This window comes from Pimephales promelas, chromosome 8, assembly GCF_988280905.1.
Source record: "Pimephales promelas chromosome 8, fPimPro1.hap1.1, whole genome shotgun sequence".
Taxonomy (NCBI): domain Eukaryota; kingdom Metazoa; phylum Chordata; class Actinopteri; order Cypriniformes; family Leuciscidae; genus Pimephales; species Pimephales promelas.
The window spans coordinates 25,466,599-25,485,823 of record NC_142776.1 but is presented as its reverse complement, the minus strand read 5'-3'; the positions used below and the strand labels follow the sequence as shown (position 1 = coordinate 25,485,823).

General features: G+C 38.0%; 1 protein-coding gene across 2 annotated transcripts; it reads left to right on the top strand.

The window, feature by feature from the left end:
* The first annotated feature begins 1,881 nt into the window (after positions 1–1,881).
* tie1 (tyrosine kinase with immunoglobulin-like and EGF-like domains 1) lies at positions 1,882–19,196 on the top strand. Of its 2 annotated transcripts, XM_039647738.2 has the most exons (23): positions 1,882–2,145; positions 3,609–3,902; positions 4,482–4,592; positions 5,026–5,181; positions 5,261–5,392; positions 5,485–5,637; positions 6,407–6,535; positions 6,627–6,772; positions 8,400–8,544; positions 8,665–8,823; positions 8,947–9,084; positions 10,282–10,566; positions 10,737–11,027; positions 11,863–12,056; positions 13,923–14,133; positions 14,217–14,327; positions 15,751–15,941; positions 16,161–16,274; positions 16,487–16,557; positions 17,436–17,476; positions 17,575–17,671; positions 17,779–17,878; positions 18,527–19,196. In XM_039647738.2, exons 1-23 carry the CDS (start codon positions 2,103–2,105, stop codon positions 18,596–18,598), a joined length of 3,384 nt encoding a protein of 1,127 aa, XP_039503672.2. In that variant the 5' UTR covers positions 1,882–2,102; the 3' UTR covers positions 18,599–19,196. The 2 variants fall into 2 exon arrangements, with proteins under 2 accessions (XP_039503672.2, XP_039503673.2); XM_039647739.2 differs by lacking the exon at positions 10,282–10,566.
* Positions 19,197–19,225: the final 29 nt, after the last annotated feature.

Genomic DNA, 19,225 nt, shown 5'->3' with positions numbered 1-19,225 from the left:
TTGAAAAGTAACAAGTTTGTTAAATAAGTAACAACACTACCAACAGGCGAGACAGCATGCAACACACAAACAATACCAGACAATGAACTGTAGACAAGCAGGAACTAAATACACAGATGATAACAAGACAATGACAGACAGCTGTGATGATCATTAGTGCCCGGTAATTGATGACGTGCAGGTAGGTGATCAGCTGATGGCTGAAATGTGCAGGTGGGAAACATGAGGGATGCTGGGAAGTGTAGTGCACTGAGGTGTGTAATCTCTGTTTATAAGATTAAAGGAGTTTATCAAAATGAACGAATCTTTTCCAGAGTCAACTCGTTCATGTAGTTCTTTGAATGAACCAAATGACACAAAAAAGTTTCGTTCATTTGATGAGTTCAAACAGGAGAGTCACGAACGCGCATCACAGAACAGAGGATTTTAAATGAGCGATCGTTTTGCTTGATAAGACCCTTATTCATCATCTGAAATCATTTAAAGAGGCTGCATGCGTTTCCTGAAATTTAAACTCGCGACTGACACCTGTGGCCAAAAAACAGAACTGCTCTTCCTTTCTGCTCGCTCTCGCAACGCGTGGTTTTACGTGCACACTTCACTAGTTATCTGCTGCAAGGAGGTCAACATTATGTTTGCAGTGGTAAGAACATTGTTTGAGATAAAGTGTTCTGCTTGCGAGTGTAGGCTGACTAGCGGTGGTGGCAGAGTGATCTGAAACGTTTAACATGAACGCGCTTGACGTCACATAAGCAGACAGCGCGGGAAAAGTCCGACCCGACAGAAAAAGTAGGATACAGGCTAATAGGTGCACCCACTGTGAGCGGACAAGGTGTCAGAATGCTCCTCAGGAGATGTTTTGGTCATAAATGGTCAAATAAAAAGGGTATTGTTACATTTACTTTGGGAGAAAGGCTGCATATAGCCTCTTTAAAGCCCTTTGAACTGTTTGCAGTTTGCACTGAAACTGTCTTTTGGACCTTGAACCATTTGGTTCCCATTGAAGTCAATTTTATGTAGAAAGATCCTGGAATGTTTTTCATCAAAAACCTTAATTTCTTTTCGACTGAAGAAAGAATGACATGGATATCTTGGATGACATGGGGGTGAGTAAATTATCAGCAAAAGTTTTTTTTTTAAAGTGAACTACTCCTTTAATTTGTCACTTTAAGTGAGATTACCTGACTCCTCAAAATCAGTCCACATTTAATCTCTGAGATGTGATGGTACTTTGGGTGCACTTTCCTTTTTGTATAAAAAAGGTATCTATGTACATTTAAAACTATTGACACTGTGCCATGGTAACCATGTGGGTAATTGTGACAACAACAACAATAAATGCACTTTAAATTCATGATACTATAAACAAGTAATAGATAAATATAAAAATGATACAATGCTATAAAGTAAAATGATGGTGCTTCTCGTGTTTCATATGCATTTTCAATTTTCATTTTTTATGTTGTCTTAACAATTTTGCATTTAGTTATTCATTGTCAATTTGTTTACAGGACATTTTTGTTGACTTTTTCTGTCATTTTACTTTTCAGTTGAATGGGTCTTTGAATGGTATTTTTATGCTTAATAACATAAGAACCTATGTAAATGTTTTCCAGGGGTATAATTGAAGAACAACCCTGGTCATCATGATGTATGACTAGATCAACAGACACATTGAATTTTGTATAAGTGAAATTCTGTGAAAAATGCTTAAAGAACCTGCTTACAGTACCCTGACAATCTCTCTCTCTCTCTCTCTCTCTCTCTCTCTCTCTCTCTCTCTCTCTCTCTCTCTCTCTCTCTCTCTCTCTCTCTCTCTCTCTCTCTCTCTCTCTCTCTCTCAACGCCTCTTCCTTCCTTTCCCACCCAAACTAGTATGACTGAGGAGAAGACAGAAGAGTGAAGTTTTCAGTATGTGAACAGCACAGATTTCCACGCGTAGAGTAAATCATTGCACACGTACATTCACATTGATCGATTCGTAGAAATGCGCAATAACGCATGGATAACCCTGTCGAGCTGGAAGATCCCATTGGAATGACATATCCTGTATTTGGAGAATTTTTAACGGATTAACTGAGAGAGAACACAAGACACTAGTCATGCTGCATTTAATCTGCCTCCTGTGCCTCGTCCACATCTCTGGTGAGTTGCGACTGTATCTGCAAGCTCTTTGCCAAAAAAATGCCGTTGCTCTTTTGGTTCACTTAAAATTACATAAGATACCCGTGTGCTTCTAATCCTTACAAAATAACTATAATAAAATAGTTTCCATTTAAAACACCACACAGGCCTACTGCAGACCACTTTTTGTAAAACCATATAATTTAATATCAGAGCTTTTTCTTAATGGCCACTAAATCCAAGTTAACAGTTATAGGCCTACTTGTATCTTTAGTAATTTGGTCATCATTGGGAATCTTGGTGATTAGTTTGATAATAAAATGGTGGAAAATGCCATACAACCATACATTATATTTATTGAAGTTCCCTCACTTGGTATAGTAATATAAGCAATATAAGTTAGGCCCTATATAAGTTATATAAATTATATATTGCTTACTTATAGAAGTATAAGTAAGCAGTAGTTATTAATAATCTGTTCATGTGAGTTATTGTAATGTGCATTTATGGTTGTTTTCATTAGCAGTGGTTTTGGTTTCAAATATTTAGATTAGAACATCTTTATAGCCTATAGAATCATTTTGTTCAATTCTACCCTGACAATACACTATAAAACAAACAAATGTTTTTTTTTTTTTGTGGCAATTCTATGCTCACAAAACACAATACAACACACACTAAAACTGACATATGGGCCAACATATAATGAATTATATTGTGCAGAGGCCACATATAATGAATAGCTTTAACTGAAAGTTTGAACTATTTTAGGAAGGCAGCTATAGGCCGAAGGTATTTTTTATTTAGAAATCAGGGCAAGTCAGTTTTATTGATGTCACATTTGAAATTTTATACATGTATGTCAATATTATTATTTAATAATAATAATAATAATAATAATAATATAATTATTATTACTATATTATTATTGTATTGTAGCCTACCTGTGTAGACCATGCTTCATTTTATGGCTCATTTTTGGTTTACTGTTTTAATTACTTAAAAGCATTTAATAGGTTGTTTAATGTTAAGTTGTAGAAATTCAGCAGGTCAATTCTTTGCCAATAACAGAAATTATTTTTTAAAGGCATATGCCTGTAAATTGCCTTTCAAAAATAAACCTGCCCTGAGAAATATTCACTGGAGTAAATAGTGTCTGTACATGTTTTCATTATTTCGTCTATTCGTGGTGGAATGGTAGCTTCGGATCTTCTTTGTTTCCTGATATTGTTCTTGTGTTGAGAAGGGCATAGGGGCAGAAATCCAGGGGGGAAATGTGTCTAAGCAGGAATGTGGAAGTTCCACTATATACTAGCTTCATTTTTGCTGTTATTTTGTTATCCTAATTAGAAACTGTACTGAATAAGTATAATTTTCATACTTGAGAATATTAACTTTCTAATGATGTTCATTTTATCTCTCTACCAAGTATTTTCCAATTATATTAAATTGCATTCATCTGTATGAAATGTGTCCTCTACCAGATTCAGTTATGGATCTCACCATGACATCTAACGGGGCCACACCTGCTCACAATTTTCGCCTATCCTGCGTCTCTGGAGAGCGTGACACAGACGGCATTCAACTGAGCATCAAAAAGGACAACAGCATTGTCCTTCGTGCAGATACTCCTAAATTTATTGTGCAGAGGCCACATACTAAAGAAGTGGTGGCTACTGGATTTACAGGCTTTGACCACAGTGGGATTTTCAGCTGTCAATCAAAAAGGGGCTCTGACCAACCTGCCAATGTTACACTTATCAACAACTACAGCAAAGGTATGACTATACCAGAGAAAAAATCTTTAACTTAAAGGGATAGTTCACCCAAAAACTAAAAAGTATGTCAAAAGAATACACAAAAGAACACAATGTTTTTCCGTACAATGAGAGTCAACGGGGTCCAAAACAACACTGAACCCCACTGACTGACTGTATGACATTTTTAAAAATATCTGGTTTATTTTCTGCAGAAGATAGTAAATCATACAGGTCTGGAACTACACAAGGGTGAGTAAATGTAATGTTGTAATGTAAGTTAAGGTAAAGTAAATGTTTATCAGGAGTTCACACATACATAAAATCAGATTATCAGTAAAGGTTATGCGTATTTGGCATGCTGTCCGAGGGGAGAGCTCTGAGCTCTCTGAGAATTTGGCCCGAACCTAGAGTACTGGTTGATTATCTGAACGTACTCCTCTGGAACTTTGTTATTAAAAAGTGGGTTAATGACATTTTTGAATGAACTATCCCTTTAAAACCTAAACAGTTTGGCAAAAATAATCAGAATGAAGAAAAGATTTTAAAAATGGGATCTCACGCCAGAGTACTACTATTTTTATTATTATGTCTTATTAGGTCACTTTAGACCTGCGAGGATCACTCTGACAGCCAGTAAAGGAGACACAGTGCTTTTAATCATGGATGTCATTCAAGCAGAAAGACGAGACATTGCTTGGAGATTCAATGGTCAGTATAGCTTTTATTTTATTCTTTACGATTTCACAAGGTTTTATACATTTCCAAAGAGCATGCATGCAACATTTAAAGCTTATTGGTACAGCAGTTGATGAGAATATGTTTAAATGTTATACATACAAACACACATATATACATATACATATATTATATCACAACTGAGTGGTGGGGGTGGTGATGGCGCAGTGGATGAGACACATGCCTTTGGTGTGAGAGACCTGGGTTCGAATCCACTGTAAGACACCAATGTGTCCCTGAGCAAGACACTTAACCCCTAGTTGCTCCAGAGGCGTGCGACCTCTGATATATATAGCAATTGTAAGTCGCCTTGGATAAAAAGTGTCAGCTAAATGAATAAATGTAAATATAAATATCAGTAAATGAATAAGAAATTTACTTGCAAGTATATTCTGATTTATTTTAGGTAACTACTATTACATGACTCCTGTTGCTGATGTTCAGAACCGCACAGCAGTTCTGGATCTGGAGAAAGTTGATGAAAGCAACGCAGGGATTTACAGTGCCGGCTATGTTGGGGACAGTGCTCTTTATAGTGCTTGGATGCGCCTCATCGTTCGTGGTATCCTAATCAGTATCATATCATAAGTCTTTGGATTTTATATTTTATTGCTTTATTTTCTTACCTATGTATTTTACAGAATGCCCAAAGAACAAATGGGGCTCCGACTGTGACAAGGACTGTCCCGAGTGCTTGAATGGAGGCGTGTGCCATGACAAAGATGGAGATTGTGTTTGCCCTCCAGGGTTTATGGGAATGCGCTGTGAGACAGGTAAATGAAAACCATTTCTATGAAACTGATCAGAGACTGTCTATTTAAGAACTTAAACATGCAAATCCATTTTTGTAATTTTGGGCTTGCAGCCTGTCGAGAAGGAATGTTTGGTCGGAACTGCCAGGAATCCTGTATATCCCCAGTCGGGCATGGGAATGGATGCCAGGGATTGAGTTTCTGTCTCACTGATCCTTACGGCTGTTCTTGTGCCAGCGGCTGGCACGGAGACCGCTGTCGTAAACGTGAGTTTAACATGAAATCGCTTTATATAATAACTGTTCCCTCCATGTGTCATCTAGACTTCGCAGAAAGGATTCAGTTGTGCATTAAAGTTTAAACAGGTGCTGCTGGAGTCTGCCAGTAAAAATTCACCTTCCATCAAACTGACCAAGATAAATATTTCTTACTGGTCTGTGCATTTGTTCTAGTCTTTGTTGAAACCAGATTCCACCTCAGAGTAAAAAAGTGAGTGAGATCAATCAAGTTTAAAATAATAAAGTCACACTGTAAGATATAAAGTCACACTGTGAAATATATAATAAAATAGCAATTACAGGAAACAAAGTCACAGTTATGAGAAATAGTCACAATAGAACATTATATCAGATTTACTCTAATTCAAAACTAGATATTCACATTGTAAAAGATGAGAAAAGAAAGTATTTCAATTTAGAATAAATAAATCTTCAACTGTGAAAATAAAGGTGCAAATAGGAGAGGTTATAATGACATAATATAAAGTGAAATAATGTGAGGTAAAGTCACAAATGCTGCAATTTTAAGATAAAAGTCACAATTTTGAGAAATAATGTTTCAGTTGTGAGTCTCAAATAGCATACAAATCTGGCTTCCATACTGTTATTTACACAAACATTTACAGTACACTTAAACTTTTTGTAGTCAGAGCTCAGGCATTAAAACATGTCTTATTGAATTCTTACAAAATGCCTGTTTTCATGTTTATGGGTGTAAGCTATAAAAACAGACTTGTCAATGCTCTTATTTTCATAGCCTGTCTTGAAGGAATGTATGGCGCTGACTGTCTTTTAAGTTGCAACTGCCAGAACAAAGGCAAATGCAATCGATTCATTGGCTGCCAATGTCCCATAGGCTGGAGAGGGCAATATTGTGAGAAATCAGGTAAGTTTTCAAGACTACTTGTCCATCTACTCCAAAATCTATAGAGTTTGTTCCTCTTGGCGCCGTTTGTCTAACTTTATCCCTCTTTCAGATAGTGTTCCAGAGATTTTGGATATGGCCAGTTACCTGGAGGGAAATTTGAACTCCAGCCACAAGATCACATGCTCTGCAACAGGCCATCCGCTGCCTAGCCATATGAGTATCGAGCTACGCAAGCTGGAAAGCACCGTTCTTAAGGTGAAAGAGTCATAATTATAGGAAGTTTGTTAACTCTACTACTTAAAGGGATAGTTCACCTGAAAATGAACATCTTGTCTTTACTTACTCACCCTCAAGCTGCTACAATCTTGTATGAGTTTCTTTCTTCAGTTAAACACAAAAGAAGATGTTTTAAAGAATATTGGTAACCACCAGACAGTTGACGGCCAACATTGGCTTGTATATTAGGACAAAAAATAGAATGGAAGTCAATGGGTCCATCAACTGTCTGTGTTCAACCGAAGAAAGAAACCCATACAGGATTGGAACAACCTGAGGGTGAGTAAAATTTAAATTTTTGGGTGTACTATTACTTTAAAGCCTTTATGTGTAATGCATTAAGAGGAATTCCTAATGTCAGTGGTGGAATGTAACGAAGTACAAATACTTCGTTACTTTACTTAAGTACATTTTTCACGTATTTTTACTTTACTTAAGTAGAATAAATAGTGCATACTTTTTACTTTTACTTCGTTACATTTTGCAGCAATTATTCTACTTTCTACTCCACTACATTTCTACAACTTCTGTTACATTTTCATTACATTTTCTGATCAGTTTTTCCTCTGCCAAAACGTAATCTGACCGTCCGTTCGTTGCACGTTTGTCTCACCAGTGACGTTTGGTTGCCATAGATACATCAACTAAATGCGTCTCGCATGCAGTGTGTTTATCGTGCAATTTATACGCAAAAATTTGTTTTTACATGCATAGGAAACACACCGTGTGTAATATACGTTTGGTTAGGATTATGGCAAGCCAAGAGGTTCAGAATTACACCATAAATTAATTGCGTTTATTGCCAAACATAGTTATTAACATATAGTAAGAGTATGGCTTATATTGCCTAATTGCAAGCTTGTTTCAGAAATGGTGACAACAATTTTTTTCCAACATTATTGAACCTCATTATAGGAGTATTAGGTTCAATGAGTTAGAATCAAATGTTTTATTAATCATTAGAAAATAGGCATTAAGAGAATCAATTATTATGCAAGTACTTTTACTTTTAATACTTAAAGTACATTTAAAATCAGGTACTTTTTACTTTTTACTTAAGTACGGTTGTCATTGTGTTACTTCTACTTTTACTAAAGTAAATATTTATCTGGTTATTTGTATTAATAACATAAGAACCTATGTAAATGTTTTCCAGGGGTATAATTGAAGAAGTTAAGTACTACTTACTTAAGTACTGAGATTCAGTACTTCCTCCACCACTGCCTAATGTGCATTATGCATTATATATTTTTAATAAATAATTGCAACCAATGTTAAAAATAATAATATTATATACATATAATAATACAAACCAATATTTGTAAATTCTGAAATTGGTTGTTTGTCATGTGTTTTAATGCTCTATATGTTCTAAAGTTGTTACATAAGTACAGTATTATAATATTACAAGGCAAAATTCATACTTTACAATACTTATATAATGCATTATATATAAAGGCTTTAAGTAAAGTTTTGCCTGACGGGTAATAAAAATTTGCATAAGATGTTTAAAGAAAGAATGTTTGTAAAGTGAAAATTTAGAAAGTATTTCCGTGTCTATCTTTCTAATCTTTTTGATTGTTTACTGTTTTTACTAATTCCTCAGGCGTCCCACACTAACATGGACTCCATAAAAAGCACAGCTCACTTTGAGATCCCACGGCTGTCTATAGAGCATAATGGTTTGTGGGAATGTCGAGTCTCCACCAATGGTGGGCAGGATTCTTTTAAGTTTTCCTTAACTGTTAAAGGTGAGATTCATTTTACCTTTTTATTAATCCTAATAAATTCTAATCATTTTAGAAATCGGTTTCTTCTAGTGATGTTCTTTCTAGCTGAAGACGCTTAAATTTCACTTTGTTGTGAACTAGAGCCACCCTACCCAACCACAGCTCCTAAACTGCTGTCGAGAAGTAGCAAACAACTGGTTGTAAAGCCAGTGGACACTTACATGGGTGACGGTCCCATTATTTCCACTAAACTGCTTTACAAACCAGTGGATGCAGAAGACTCCTGGTCCTCCATCATAGGTGAGGAATTGTAAATTACTTCTGTTTTTAGGAATTCCCATGAGGTTAATTCTCATATAGAATCATGTTAATATACTATACCAGTCTTTGACATACAGTATGATCTTTTTTTTTTTAACTAAGTGTATGGCAACGATCAAATCACATTACCGAACCTGAAGCCCTCAACCAGATACCATGTCCGTGTACAACTCACTCGTCCAGGAAACGGAGGAGAGGGTCCTTTGGGTCCAGCGGCAATCATGGAGACTGACTGTCCAGGTGAGAATCAGTCAAACTAGAACTAAAAATGACTTGGCTGTAGGGAAAGATGGGGTAAATGCCCCCCCTTAATAACATATTTACTGATGAGTTTCAGTTTAGAATGTAAAGGATGACAATGTACATGACCCCCTACCTGTGGCACACCACAAAAGCCTCCAGTAAACTTGTCCCAACTATACATATAAAAAACATTTGATGTATATAAAATACATGATAAATATAAATGGAATGATTGTAATTATAATAATTATTAAATGAAATAATAAAAACATCAGCAACAAAATGCCACTTCTTAGGGTGACATCTTACCCCAGAGGTAATGATGTTATTATCAATTTATATACTATCATAGTATTTATTAATATTTTGAATCATCTTGCATTTTTAGTTACAATTTTAGTAATCAGCTTTAATTTTTAGTTAAAATATTTGTAATTGTGTTTTTGTCCTTTTTATTCGTTTTTTTTATTATTATTTCTATATAGCTTTAATACATTTTTATTTCAGTTTTACTGTAGTTTTCGTACAACTTAAAACATATTTCAGTTAGAGGCCAAGACAACTTTTCTTATCCAATGTTTATAATTTATTTTATTCTATTCAGCTTTTATTTTAATTTCCAAAAATAATTTTCAATGGCTTTAGTTATCGATAACAATACAGAGTCTAATTGAACAAATATTGGGCTTGTTTTTTTAAGTGAAAAGTTATTACAAATTTATCAAATTTTTTTTTTTTGGCGTCCACAAATCACCCATTAATAAACGGCCATCTAATATCTAACATAAAGTCCTTGATCATTATTTCATGAAAATAATTAGATCATTTCAAATCACAACTGTTCAGACAGAATAAATGTTCTGATGAAAATATTAAGTGTCTAAACATTAAATAAATGTGTTCAGATGAGATTAAATGACATCTATGGTCAAGATAATAAATAAGGTAGGAACATCTTCCCCCGTCTTACCTTATAATGAGAAGAACAGTGGGATTCTTTGGGGAGAAGATGGCGTGTTGGATGATTTCGACAAAATCTGGAGAAACGGACTGGAAACACGTCTTTAGATAAACAATATCTTGATTGTTGATTATCAGTCAATTTTGACTCAAGCACTGACTTTGAGAGCAGTTCAGTTTTTACGTAGCTCAGCTGCGGCACACAGCTTCTGATTGCGTATTCTGTGTCGCTAGAGCCCACGGCCAGGCCGGAGATTGATTCCAACTCATTGGAGGGCCGTAATGCCACCATCAGGTGGTCCCTGATTGGCAGGCACCCCAAGGCCACTGGCTTTTTAGTGGAGCTCTACGGACCACACGGAGAGAAGCTGTGGGAGGAAACCACCTTGTTTAATGTTCTTTCCATCAAGCTCTACAACCTGGAGTACCACAGGGACTACCAAGTGGTCGTCCGGCTGGTAAACTGCGGCAGCCATGGGCCCCCTTCAAAGCCACACCATATTCACATCTATAAGCAGGGTAACAGAAATCTTGCATGACCCCAAGTAGGCGCAAGTAGGCGGCTGACTATAGAATAGGACATTAATGTTAGACACTAGACAGGGTGTGGTAGAAAGGAACAAACTTATAAGTGTGTCATAGTGTGAAATGAAATTGAACAGGGAAAATTGTGTATGATCTCTTTCCAGGTCCTTCTTCCCCTCGGAACGTTCATGCAGATGCCCTGTCCATCAATGCAGTTAGGGTTCGCTGGCAGCCTCCTGAGGACCCTAATGGAGGCATTGTGAAATACAGCATTGAGTACCAGCCAGTGGGCCAGGGCAGCTTGCACCCTTGGGTGGACACAGACGATGGGAACAAAACCACGAAAGTTGTGACCTCCCTCAATGGGAGCACGTTGTACCAGTTTAGGGTGAGGGCTTTCTCCAAGGCGCCAGGGGAGTGGAGCAAGTTCGTACAGGCCAGGACACGTGAAGACGGTAAGAGACCAGAAAAAAAATGAATGGTAGAAAGTAGGGGTTTAACGATACACGTACACGTAGTCAGAGAACCGCTCGGTAAGAGGCTTTCGGTTCGGAACGCATTTCAATTCATTGAATGGTTCGTTGGACCATTTTTCCTGCCGACGCAAATTTTGTTAGCATTCGTGCTGGCGTGACCACCACAACTTTGACCAACATCAAATGGCAAACATGATGAAAGCGGAATGAAACTTGCGCAACATGCAATTTGTGCTTAACGGACCGCTGTGAGTTCAACGCGAGCCAATCTTGAACAAGCGACACTGTCACTACACAGCGCCAAGAGGTCCAGTAAAGAAAGCATTTCTTTCTGAAAGCATACGCCACCAAATTAATAGCATAGCTGCGAGATCTAGTGAGCTTGCATTCAAACTTCTCCTGTTATTATTTCGACATTATGAATAAAATTGCTCCCCTCAAATGTTAATCTGGAGACTTGCTAACTTAAAATAAACCGGAAATAATTATTATTACAATATTGCACTTTTTTTTTTTTATAAGGAGCTGTTTTTGTTTTAGATGCTGCTTAGAAGAGACAAGTATAGCTCCATCATTGTTCAAAATTTAAAAAGATCATACTTTATGATGTTAGTTTTAATAAAAAAATAAATAAAAAAAAATCACTTTATGTTTTAGTTTTAATAAATTAAAAATTAAAAATCAAAGAAATTTCTCTGGCATTTCTTTCTTTTTGCTATATCGAAAACACCACTGTATCGTATCGAACTGAACAGTGAATTTTGTGAACCGCTACTGTAAATCCTCTCCTAAAATGTTCTCTCTCATTTCAAAGTTGGATTCTCCAACTTTATTCCCACCACTCAACATGTTGGGCGGCCAATGACTGAGGATCATCAGCTTCTTTGGGCTGTGGTTGGGTCAGTGGGTGTAACCTGTGCGACCATTCTCCTGGCCCTCCTGGCTCTCTTCTGCATTCGGAAATCTGTCCTTAAACGGAGACGGACATTCACCTATCAGTCTGGATCGGTGAGTGGACAATTTATTATTTTATACTTTATTTTATTATTATATACTTTAACTACTGATTTTTGTTTTGTGTGTACAATGGCAGCAAAATATTTTTTACAACCTATATATGTTGAAATCTGTGTTGACATACTGTGCGTTCACACTGCCGCCGGCGAGAGTAGCAAAATTCATTCTTGCCGCCCTGTCAACGACGCCATGGAAATATTCTTGGACCCTCTGATGTAGATCGAATGCTTGGTCTTATTTAAAGCTTTATTTAAAGGAGCCGCAAACAAGCATGTCGATCGTTATTTTTGCAGACTGACCAAGTAGGGTATAAGTTAACCTCAAGAAATCTTTTAAATGTGAAAGTAAGAAACTGTTCGATGGAAAGAACTTAATAATTATAGGGACATGTTTTCTAACGAAATAAACCAGTTAAAAGCCATTTGTGTGGTGTGGCTTTTGTGCTCATGGTTAAATGCTAATCTAATTTGCATTCCCACTGAAAAACAAGCGTTCTAGCGCGAAAATCTTGCCTATAAATAGTGTTGCTCGCCTTTTTATCAATTTCAAATGATCATCCTCTCCTCTATTTTCATCTTGGGAACTAATGTGGCCTAAACCCAAGTTTACAGGACTGCGTTCCCTGGAATCCTCTCAAACGGAGCACACCGTTGCCCAGCCTCTCGGAAGTGTCGAAGTTGAATGTACCCCATGCACACCGTTTGACCATTTTAAACTTAAAATGACAAGAAAAAATGAATGAAAACTGACTAACTGCTATACATTTCAATGGACGTGCAGCAGAGAATGCCTGAGTGTATTGGGTTAGCTGCGCACTGTGATTGGCTCATTGTGTTTGAGGGTGTGGCTTAGCCATAGGTCAATTGCAGTGTTGACTGAGGCTGCATTTACACTTGGCATTAACATGCGATCACCGTGATCCGATCAAGCTGATCGGATCATTAGCCAATCCGGACACTTGTTGGCGCGTTTATATTTGTTCACGTTAAGTAGCCTTTGTATATAACCGATGGGATTTCTGTTTTCTGCATAATATTTAAATTAGGTCTGTGGCACAACATCAGATTAAGAGTAAAGATAAAACCAACTCATTTTACTTTCATGTGCATGCTCCAGTCTTAGATCTCAAGTTGTTTTAACGAAAAAAATACTTCCATAATAACTGGGTTGATCATCTTAAACAAGTCACAAAAAAAAAAAAAAAATTCAACACATTAAAAATTCAGATTCTGATTATTCCTCTGCAAAGCAGCATGCAGCTCTTCATTAAGAAAAATGACACACATAGGGTCATGTAAGTCTAAATAAACTGTTTTAAAGATTGACATTTATTGTAAGGTTCAAATAAGTTTAGTTTCTTGTCTAAATTGCGTCTGGCCAGTATTTTCTGACAGCCACACAGGGAATCGGGGGATTTAAATAACGTCCACCCGTGAATGCAGACACGATGGCTCGATTGCATTTACATTACACTGAGATCCGATCAGAATGTCTTCTCAACTACCTCTGAATCTGGATACACTGATCAGATAAAATTCCGATCAGAAGTGCATTTACCCTTGTCTTCTCAACGTGAACAACATCCAGACTCAGGTCGCATGTTAATGTCAAGTGTAAACACAGCCTCAGTAGACCAGGCTTATATAGGCAGTAGGCCAGGCAGTGAGTTTGTGAGGGAATGATAATAGTCTGTGATGGAGTGCCCCCTGGTGGCTCTCAAGGGCACTCCAGCTGGTGAGCATGACAGTTATATTTACTGACCTTAATTGGATTTGACTATAAGTATAATAATAAGCACAGTAAACAGTAAAAAAAAAAAAAAAAAAAAAAATTAAATGTCACCACATGCAATTTCAGGGAGAAGAGACTATCCTACAGTTCAACTCAGGGACTCTCACACTGACCCGACGACCAAAGCCTTCCCCAGAGCCCCTCACCTATCCCATATTGGAGTGGGAGGACATTAAGTTTGAGGATGTCATTGGAGAAGGGAACTTTGGTCAGGTCATCAAGGCGATGGTAAAAAAAAACGGTGTAAAAATGAGTGCTGCGATTAAAATGCTCAAGGGTAAGACAACAAGCCAAATCAGCATTGTTAGCTAAGGTCTCTTTTTACATGATTGTGATTTTGTGTGTTTTGTGCACCTGCAGAGTTCGCCTCAGAGAATGACCATCGAGACTTTGCCGGTGAACTAGAAGTGCTGTGTAAATTGGGACAGCATCAAAACATAATCAATCTCATTGGTGCCTGTGAGAACAGAGGTGAGTATGCCACCTACTAGTATTACATACACTCACCGGCCACTTTATTAGGTACCCCATGCTAGTAACGGGTTGGACCCCCTTTTGCCTTCAGAACTGCCTCAATTCTTTGTGGCATAGATTCAACAAGGTCCTGGGAGCATTCCTCAGGGAGTTTGGTCCATATTGACATGATGGCATCACACAGTTGCCGCAGATTTGTCGGCTGCACATTCATGATGCGAATCTCCCGTTCCACCACATCCCAAAGATGCTCTATTGGATTGAGATCTGGTGACTGTGGAGGCCATTTGAGTACAGCGAACTCATTGTCATGTTCAAGAAACCAGTCTGAGATGATTCCAGCTTCATGACATGGCGCATTATCCTGCTGAAAGTAGCCATCAGAAGTTGGGTACATTGTGGTCATAAAGGGATGGACATGGTCAGCAACAATACTCAGGTAGGCTGTGGCGTTGCAACGATGCTCAATTGGTACCAAGGGGCCCAAAGAGTGCCAAGAATATATTCCCCACACCATGACACCACCACCACCAGCCTGAACCGTTGATACAAGGCAGGATGGATCCATGCTTTCATGTTGTAGACACCAAATTCTGACCCTACCATCCGAATGTCGCAGCAGAAATCGAGACTCATCAGACCAGGCAACGTTTTTCCAATCTTCTATTGTCCAATTTCGATGAGCTTGTGCAAATTGTAGCCTCAGTTTCCTGTTCTTAGCTGAAAGGAGTGGCACCCGGTGTGGTCTTCTGCTGCTGTAGCCCATCTGCCTCAAAGTTTGACGTACTGTGCGTTCAGAGATGCTCTTCTGCCCACCTTGGTTGTAACGGGTGGTTATTTGAGTCACTGTTGCCCTTCTATCAGCTCGAACCAGTCTGGCCATTCTCCTCTGACCTCTGGCATCAACAAGGCATTTCCGCCCACAGAACTGCCGCTCACTGGATGTTTTTTTCTTTTTCGGACCATTCTCTGTAAACCCTAGAGATGGTTGTGCGTGAAAATCCCAGTAGATTAGCAGTTTCTGAAATACTCAGACCAGCCCTTCTGGCACCAACAATCATGCCACGTTCAAAGTCACTCAAATCACCTTTCTTCCCCATACTGATGCTCGGTTTGAACTGCAGGAGATTGTCTTGACCATGTCTACATGCCTAAATGCACTGAGTTGCCGCCATGTGATTAGCTGCATAGAAATTAAGTGTTAACGAGCAGTTGGACAGGTGTACCTAATAAAGTGGCCGGTGAGTGTAGAACTATGGTCGGATAATATAAATGTGCCTCGCAGAGTTGAATTTAGAAATTCTAAGGAGCCTTTGACACGGTAATGTTAATAAGGCTTCATATCACTTTTGTCAAAGAGCATTATTGGGCTCAGATGCCATATGTTGTGCAGACATGTGAAAGTTTCTGTCATCCACAGGTTACCTTTACATTGCCATTGAATATGCAGCTTATGGGAATCTTTTGGACTTCCTAAGGAAGAGTCGTGTCCTAGAGACCGATCCGGCCTTTGCAAAGGAGCATGGAACTGCCTCAACACTCACCTCCCAGCAGCTCTTGCAGTTTGCTGCTGATGTAGCAACTGGCATGCATTACCTTAGTGACAAACAGGTATAAAAAGAGGTGTATATTTAAGAAGACATATGTGGATGGGCAAGTCCAAGTGTCATATTCATTGCCCGTAATGTTGCAGTTTAATCATTTAACATTTTTGTATCTTTTAATTTTAATGTGGCCAATGTCGATTATGTCGCCTTTTTTATCTCTTTTTTTTTTCTGTTATACAGTATGTCCTAATTGTGTGTCTGGTTATCTTGTTTGTGTGTAAAGTTCATCCACAGAGATTTGGCCGCCAGAAATGTACTTGTGGGAGAAAGCCTAGTAGCAAAAATCGCAGATTTTGGCCTCTCGCGTGGTGAGGAGGTGTATGTCAAAAAGACCATGGTGAGGACTAAATCTATGAGATGATATTAGATGATAAAACTCATTGGTCCTTCCTCACTTAGCCTCTAGAGTGCATTGTTTATCCATCCTTTATGTTATCAATCAGGTTCACTCTTAAATAATGTTTTGGTGGACTTACATATAAAATAATTTGGCTGAAATGCAAAAATGACTCATGAAACTGGTTAAAAGTTGCTCCTTCTTTGTCTCAGGGAAGACTGCCTGTGCGATGGATGGCCATCGAGTCACTAAACTACAGTGTCTACACTACAAAGAGTGATGTGTAAGTTCAATGAACAATTTGTGTGGTTTTTGCGGAGATAAACATCTTATGAACATCTCATGCCTTTTAATCTGACTTTTAAATGTCAGTGTCTGACCCTTTAATTTCTACTTAAACATTTTTTTTGTCTATTAAATATTTAAAACACCAAGTGATATGCTATCCCAAAGTTTCAATCCAAATTAACATGCCTTCATCCTTCTCTATTTGTAATGGGCAACTGATAAATAAGAAGGAAGGAACTGATAACAAACCAGGAAGCTCAAATTTAGAGTTGCATGCTCCACAAGACCACAGTGCCTCTATCAAAACGAACTATTTTTACCCACTTGAGAACATAGCACACTGAACATTTCGAAAACAACATGACATACAAACATTTTTATCCTGTAGATCGGTTTGTTATGGATTTCCCATAAAGCCTGGAGTTTGATTGCATAGGCCAGACACTTCCAAACTGGGTTACGCAAAACTGAGTTTTTCCGTTCACTTAATTGTACCCCAACATAAATTAACATTAAAGGGGTGATGAACTGAGAAATCAAATTCCCTGAGCTTTTGACATAAGAGGTCATCATATTATAAGAATATCAGAAAGTTTCAGAACTGAAAACATCCTTGTTAGTCCAATAAAAGCTTTTATTGACACCAGGCTCAGCAAACGACTCGTTTTTCAAAGTGGGAAACTATGATGACAAAGAGGATAAATCATTGGTATGTAAATGGGCTAAATAGATGTTAGCGTTTGCATTTAGTCTCTCGCCATGAGGACCATTTCTTTTAAAACGTCACATCACCCGCTATCCTTTTAATAATTATGCAGCTTCTTCTTTAATCTTGATTATTCTTTGATTTAAATATCTGTCTTGGGCTTCCAGGTGGTCTTTTGGAGTTCTTCTGTGGGAAATTGTAAGTTTAGGTAAGTTGGCTCATTTAGTTTGAATAAATTGTCTACCTCCTCAATGCATTATAAAGTTGTTTTAGCATGATGAAGGCTATGCATCTGTTCTCCTCAAGGTGGGACTCCATACTGTGGGATGACCTGTGCTGAGCTCTATGAGAAGCTTCCTCAGGGCTACAGAATGGAGCAGCCCAGGAACTGTGATGATGAAGTGTAAGCACAGATGTTCATGTGTTCTGGTAGCTACTTTCCATATTGATCAACTGTTGTTGCATTAATCATTGTAATTATAATCCCCTGTATGACAATTATCCATACAGGTATGAACTTATGAGGCAGTGCTGGCGAGATAGACCCTATGAGCGACCACCATTTTCACAAATATCTGTCCAGCTCAATCGGATGCAAGAGGCTAGGAAGGTAAGGAAAAACAGGCTGATGCTTGCGTTTGTAACACTGTCATGTTATCTTGCATTCGGATGCCTGGTGTTTGGGAACACAATCATGTGAGACACTTCTGGGATGACAGATTTTGGCCCAGGCATTTCAAAATGATCAAACTAACATTTGAGATGCTGTCCACTGAAAATTATCCACTGGTTAGTCCAGTTATCCAATCACATCCACTGTTGAGGCAAAGTCATGTGAGTTTTGTGTTGCACATTAAAAAAATAAAACAATATTCAAATATGAATACAAAGATATGGATGGAAGCATAGCTAGTCTCACATGAACCTTCATAAATCATTCTAATATGCTGATTTGGTGCTCAAGAAAACAGCTTGATATTTATTTTTGGAAACCGTGACTCTTTTTTTCTGGATATTTTGAAGAATAGAAAGTGCAAAAGAACAGCATTTATTTGAAATAGAAATCTGTTGTAAACTTATATCGCCGTTGACCATTTCGCGTTCTTGCGAAATAGGCTTATAGGTATTCATTGTTTTAAAAAAACAAAAACAAATTCTGACCACAAAACTTTTAAACGGCGGTTTATATTGTCACAAATATGAGCACTAATTCAGGTCCAGTTGTATATGCCATTAACCAACCTCTTCTTTCATCTAGGCCTATGTCAACATGGCTCTCTTTGAGAACTTCACTTATGCTGGAATAGATGCTACAGCCGAAGAGGCCTGACTACCAGCCCCCCCAGACCCAAGAAGGGTGCACAGCCCAAGGGAGGCGCATCACAGTAGGGCTTTGCGTTACTGTCACTCCCCTGTGGCCAGGTTCCATCGTTCAAAGAGACACTCCACCAAGACCACATGACTATAGAGAACAGACTGTGAAAGGACACTCTAAGGAGCTGTGACTCTAGGATTCATCTCTCAGGACATGTTGGCCTTGGATTGCTCAAGAGGAAGTGGAACCGATATAAGCTACAGATGTAGCACGCTGGGTCTGTGGGGATCTGGACCATGAATTGAACTCTTTTTCCATCATTTTATTGGGAGGTTGTTGGAATGGACATACATCAAATGGACAAAAGCACCAGTATTATTCAATGTAGCACTTGAGAAAGCGATGTAACTCATTTGTTGACCTTGAGTGAGTTCTGTACATAATGTTTATGTTGTTTATCAGACCATAGAAAGCCACTAAAGATTTAAGCTCTTTTTATGATGTTTTTTTTACGTATGACGCATGTATAACATTCTATAGCCATCCTATAACCATTTAAAGAATGTTAGAGAATGTTTAATTTGATAAATAAAGCATCATTGTGGTGACAGGACTCATCACAGAGGCATTTGGACACTGTAG

What these genes read in the sequence shown, in the direction of transcription:
- tie1 (XM_039647738.2), top strand. Translation starts at nt 2,103, where the DNA reads ATGCTGCATTTAATCTGCCTCCTGTGCCTCGTCCACATCTCTG. An exon ending in GATGCGCCTCATCGTTCGTG is followed by an intron (nt 5,182 to 5,260) that starts GTATCCTAATCA and finishes TGTATTTTACAG; the next exon opens with AATGCCCAAAGAACAAATGG. An exon ending in ATTACCTTAGTGACAAACAG is followed by an intron (nt 15,942 to 16,160) that starts GTATAAAAAGAG and finishes TTGTGTGTAAAG; the next exon opens with TTCATCCACAGAGATTTGGC.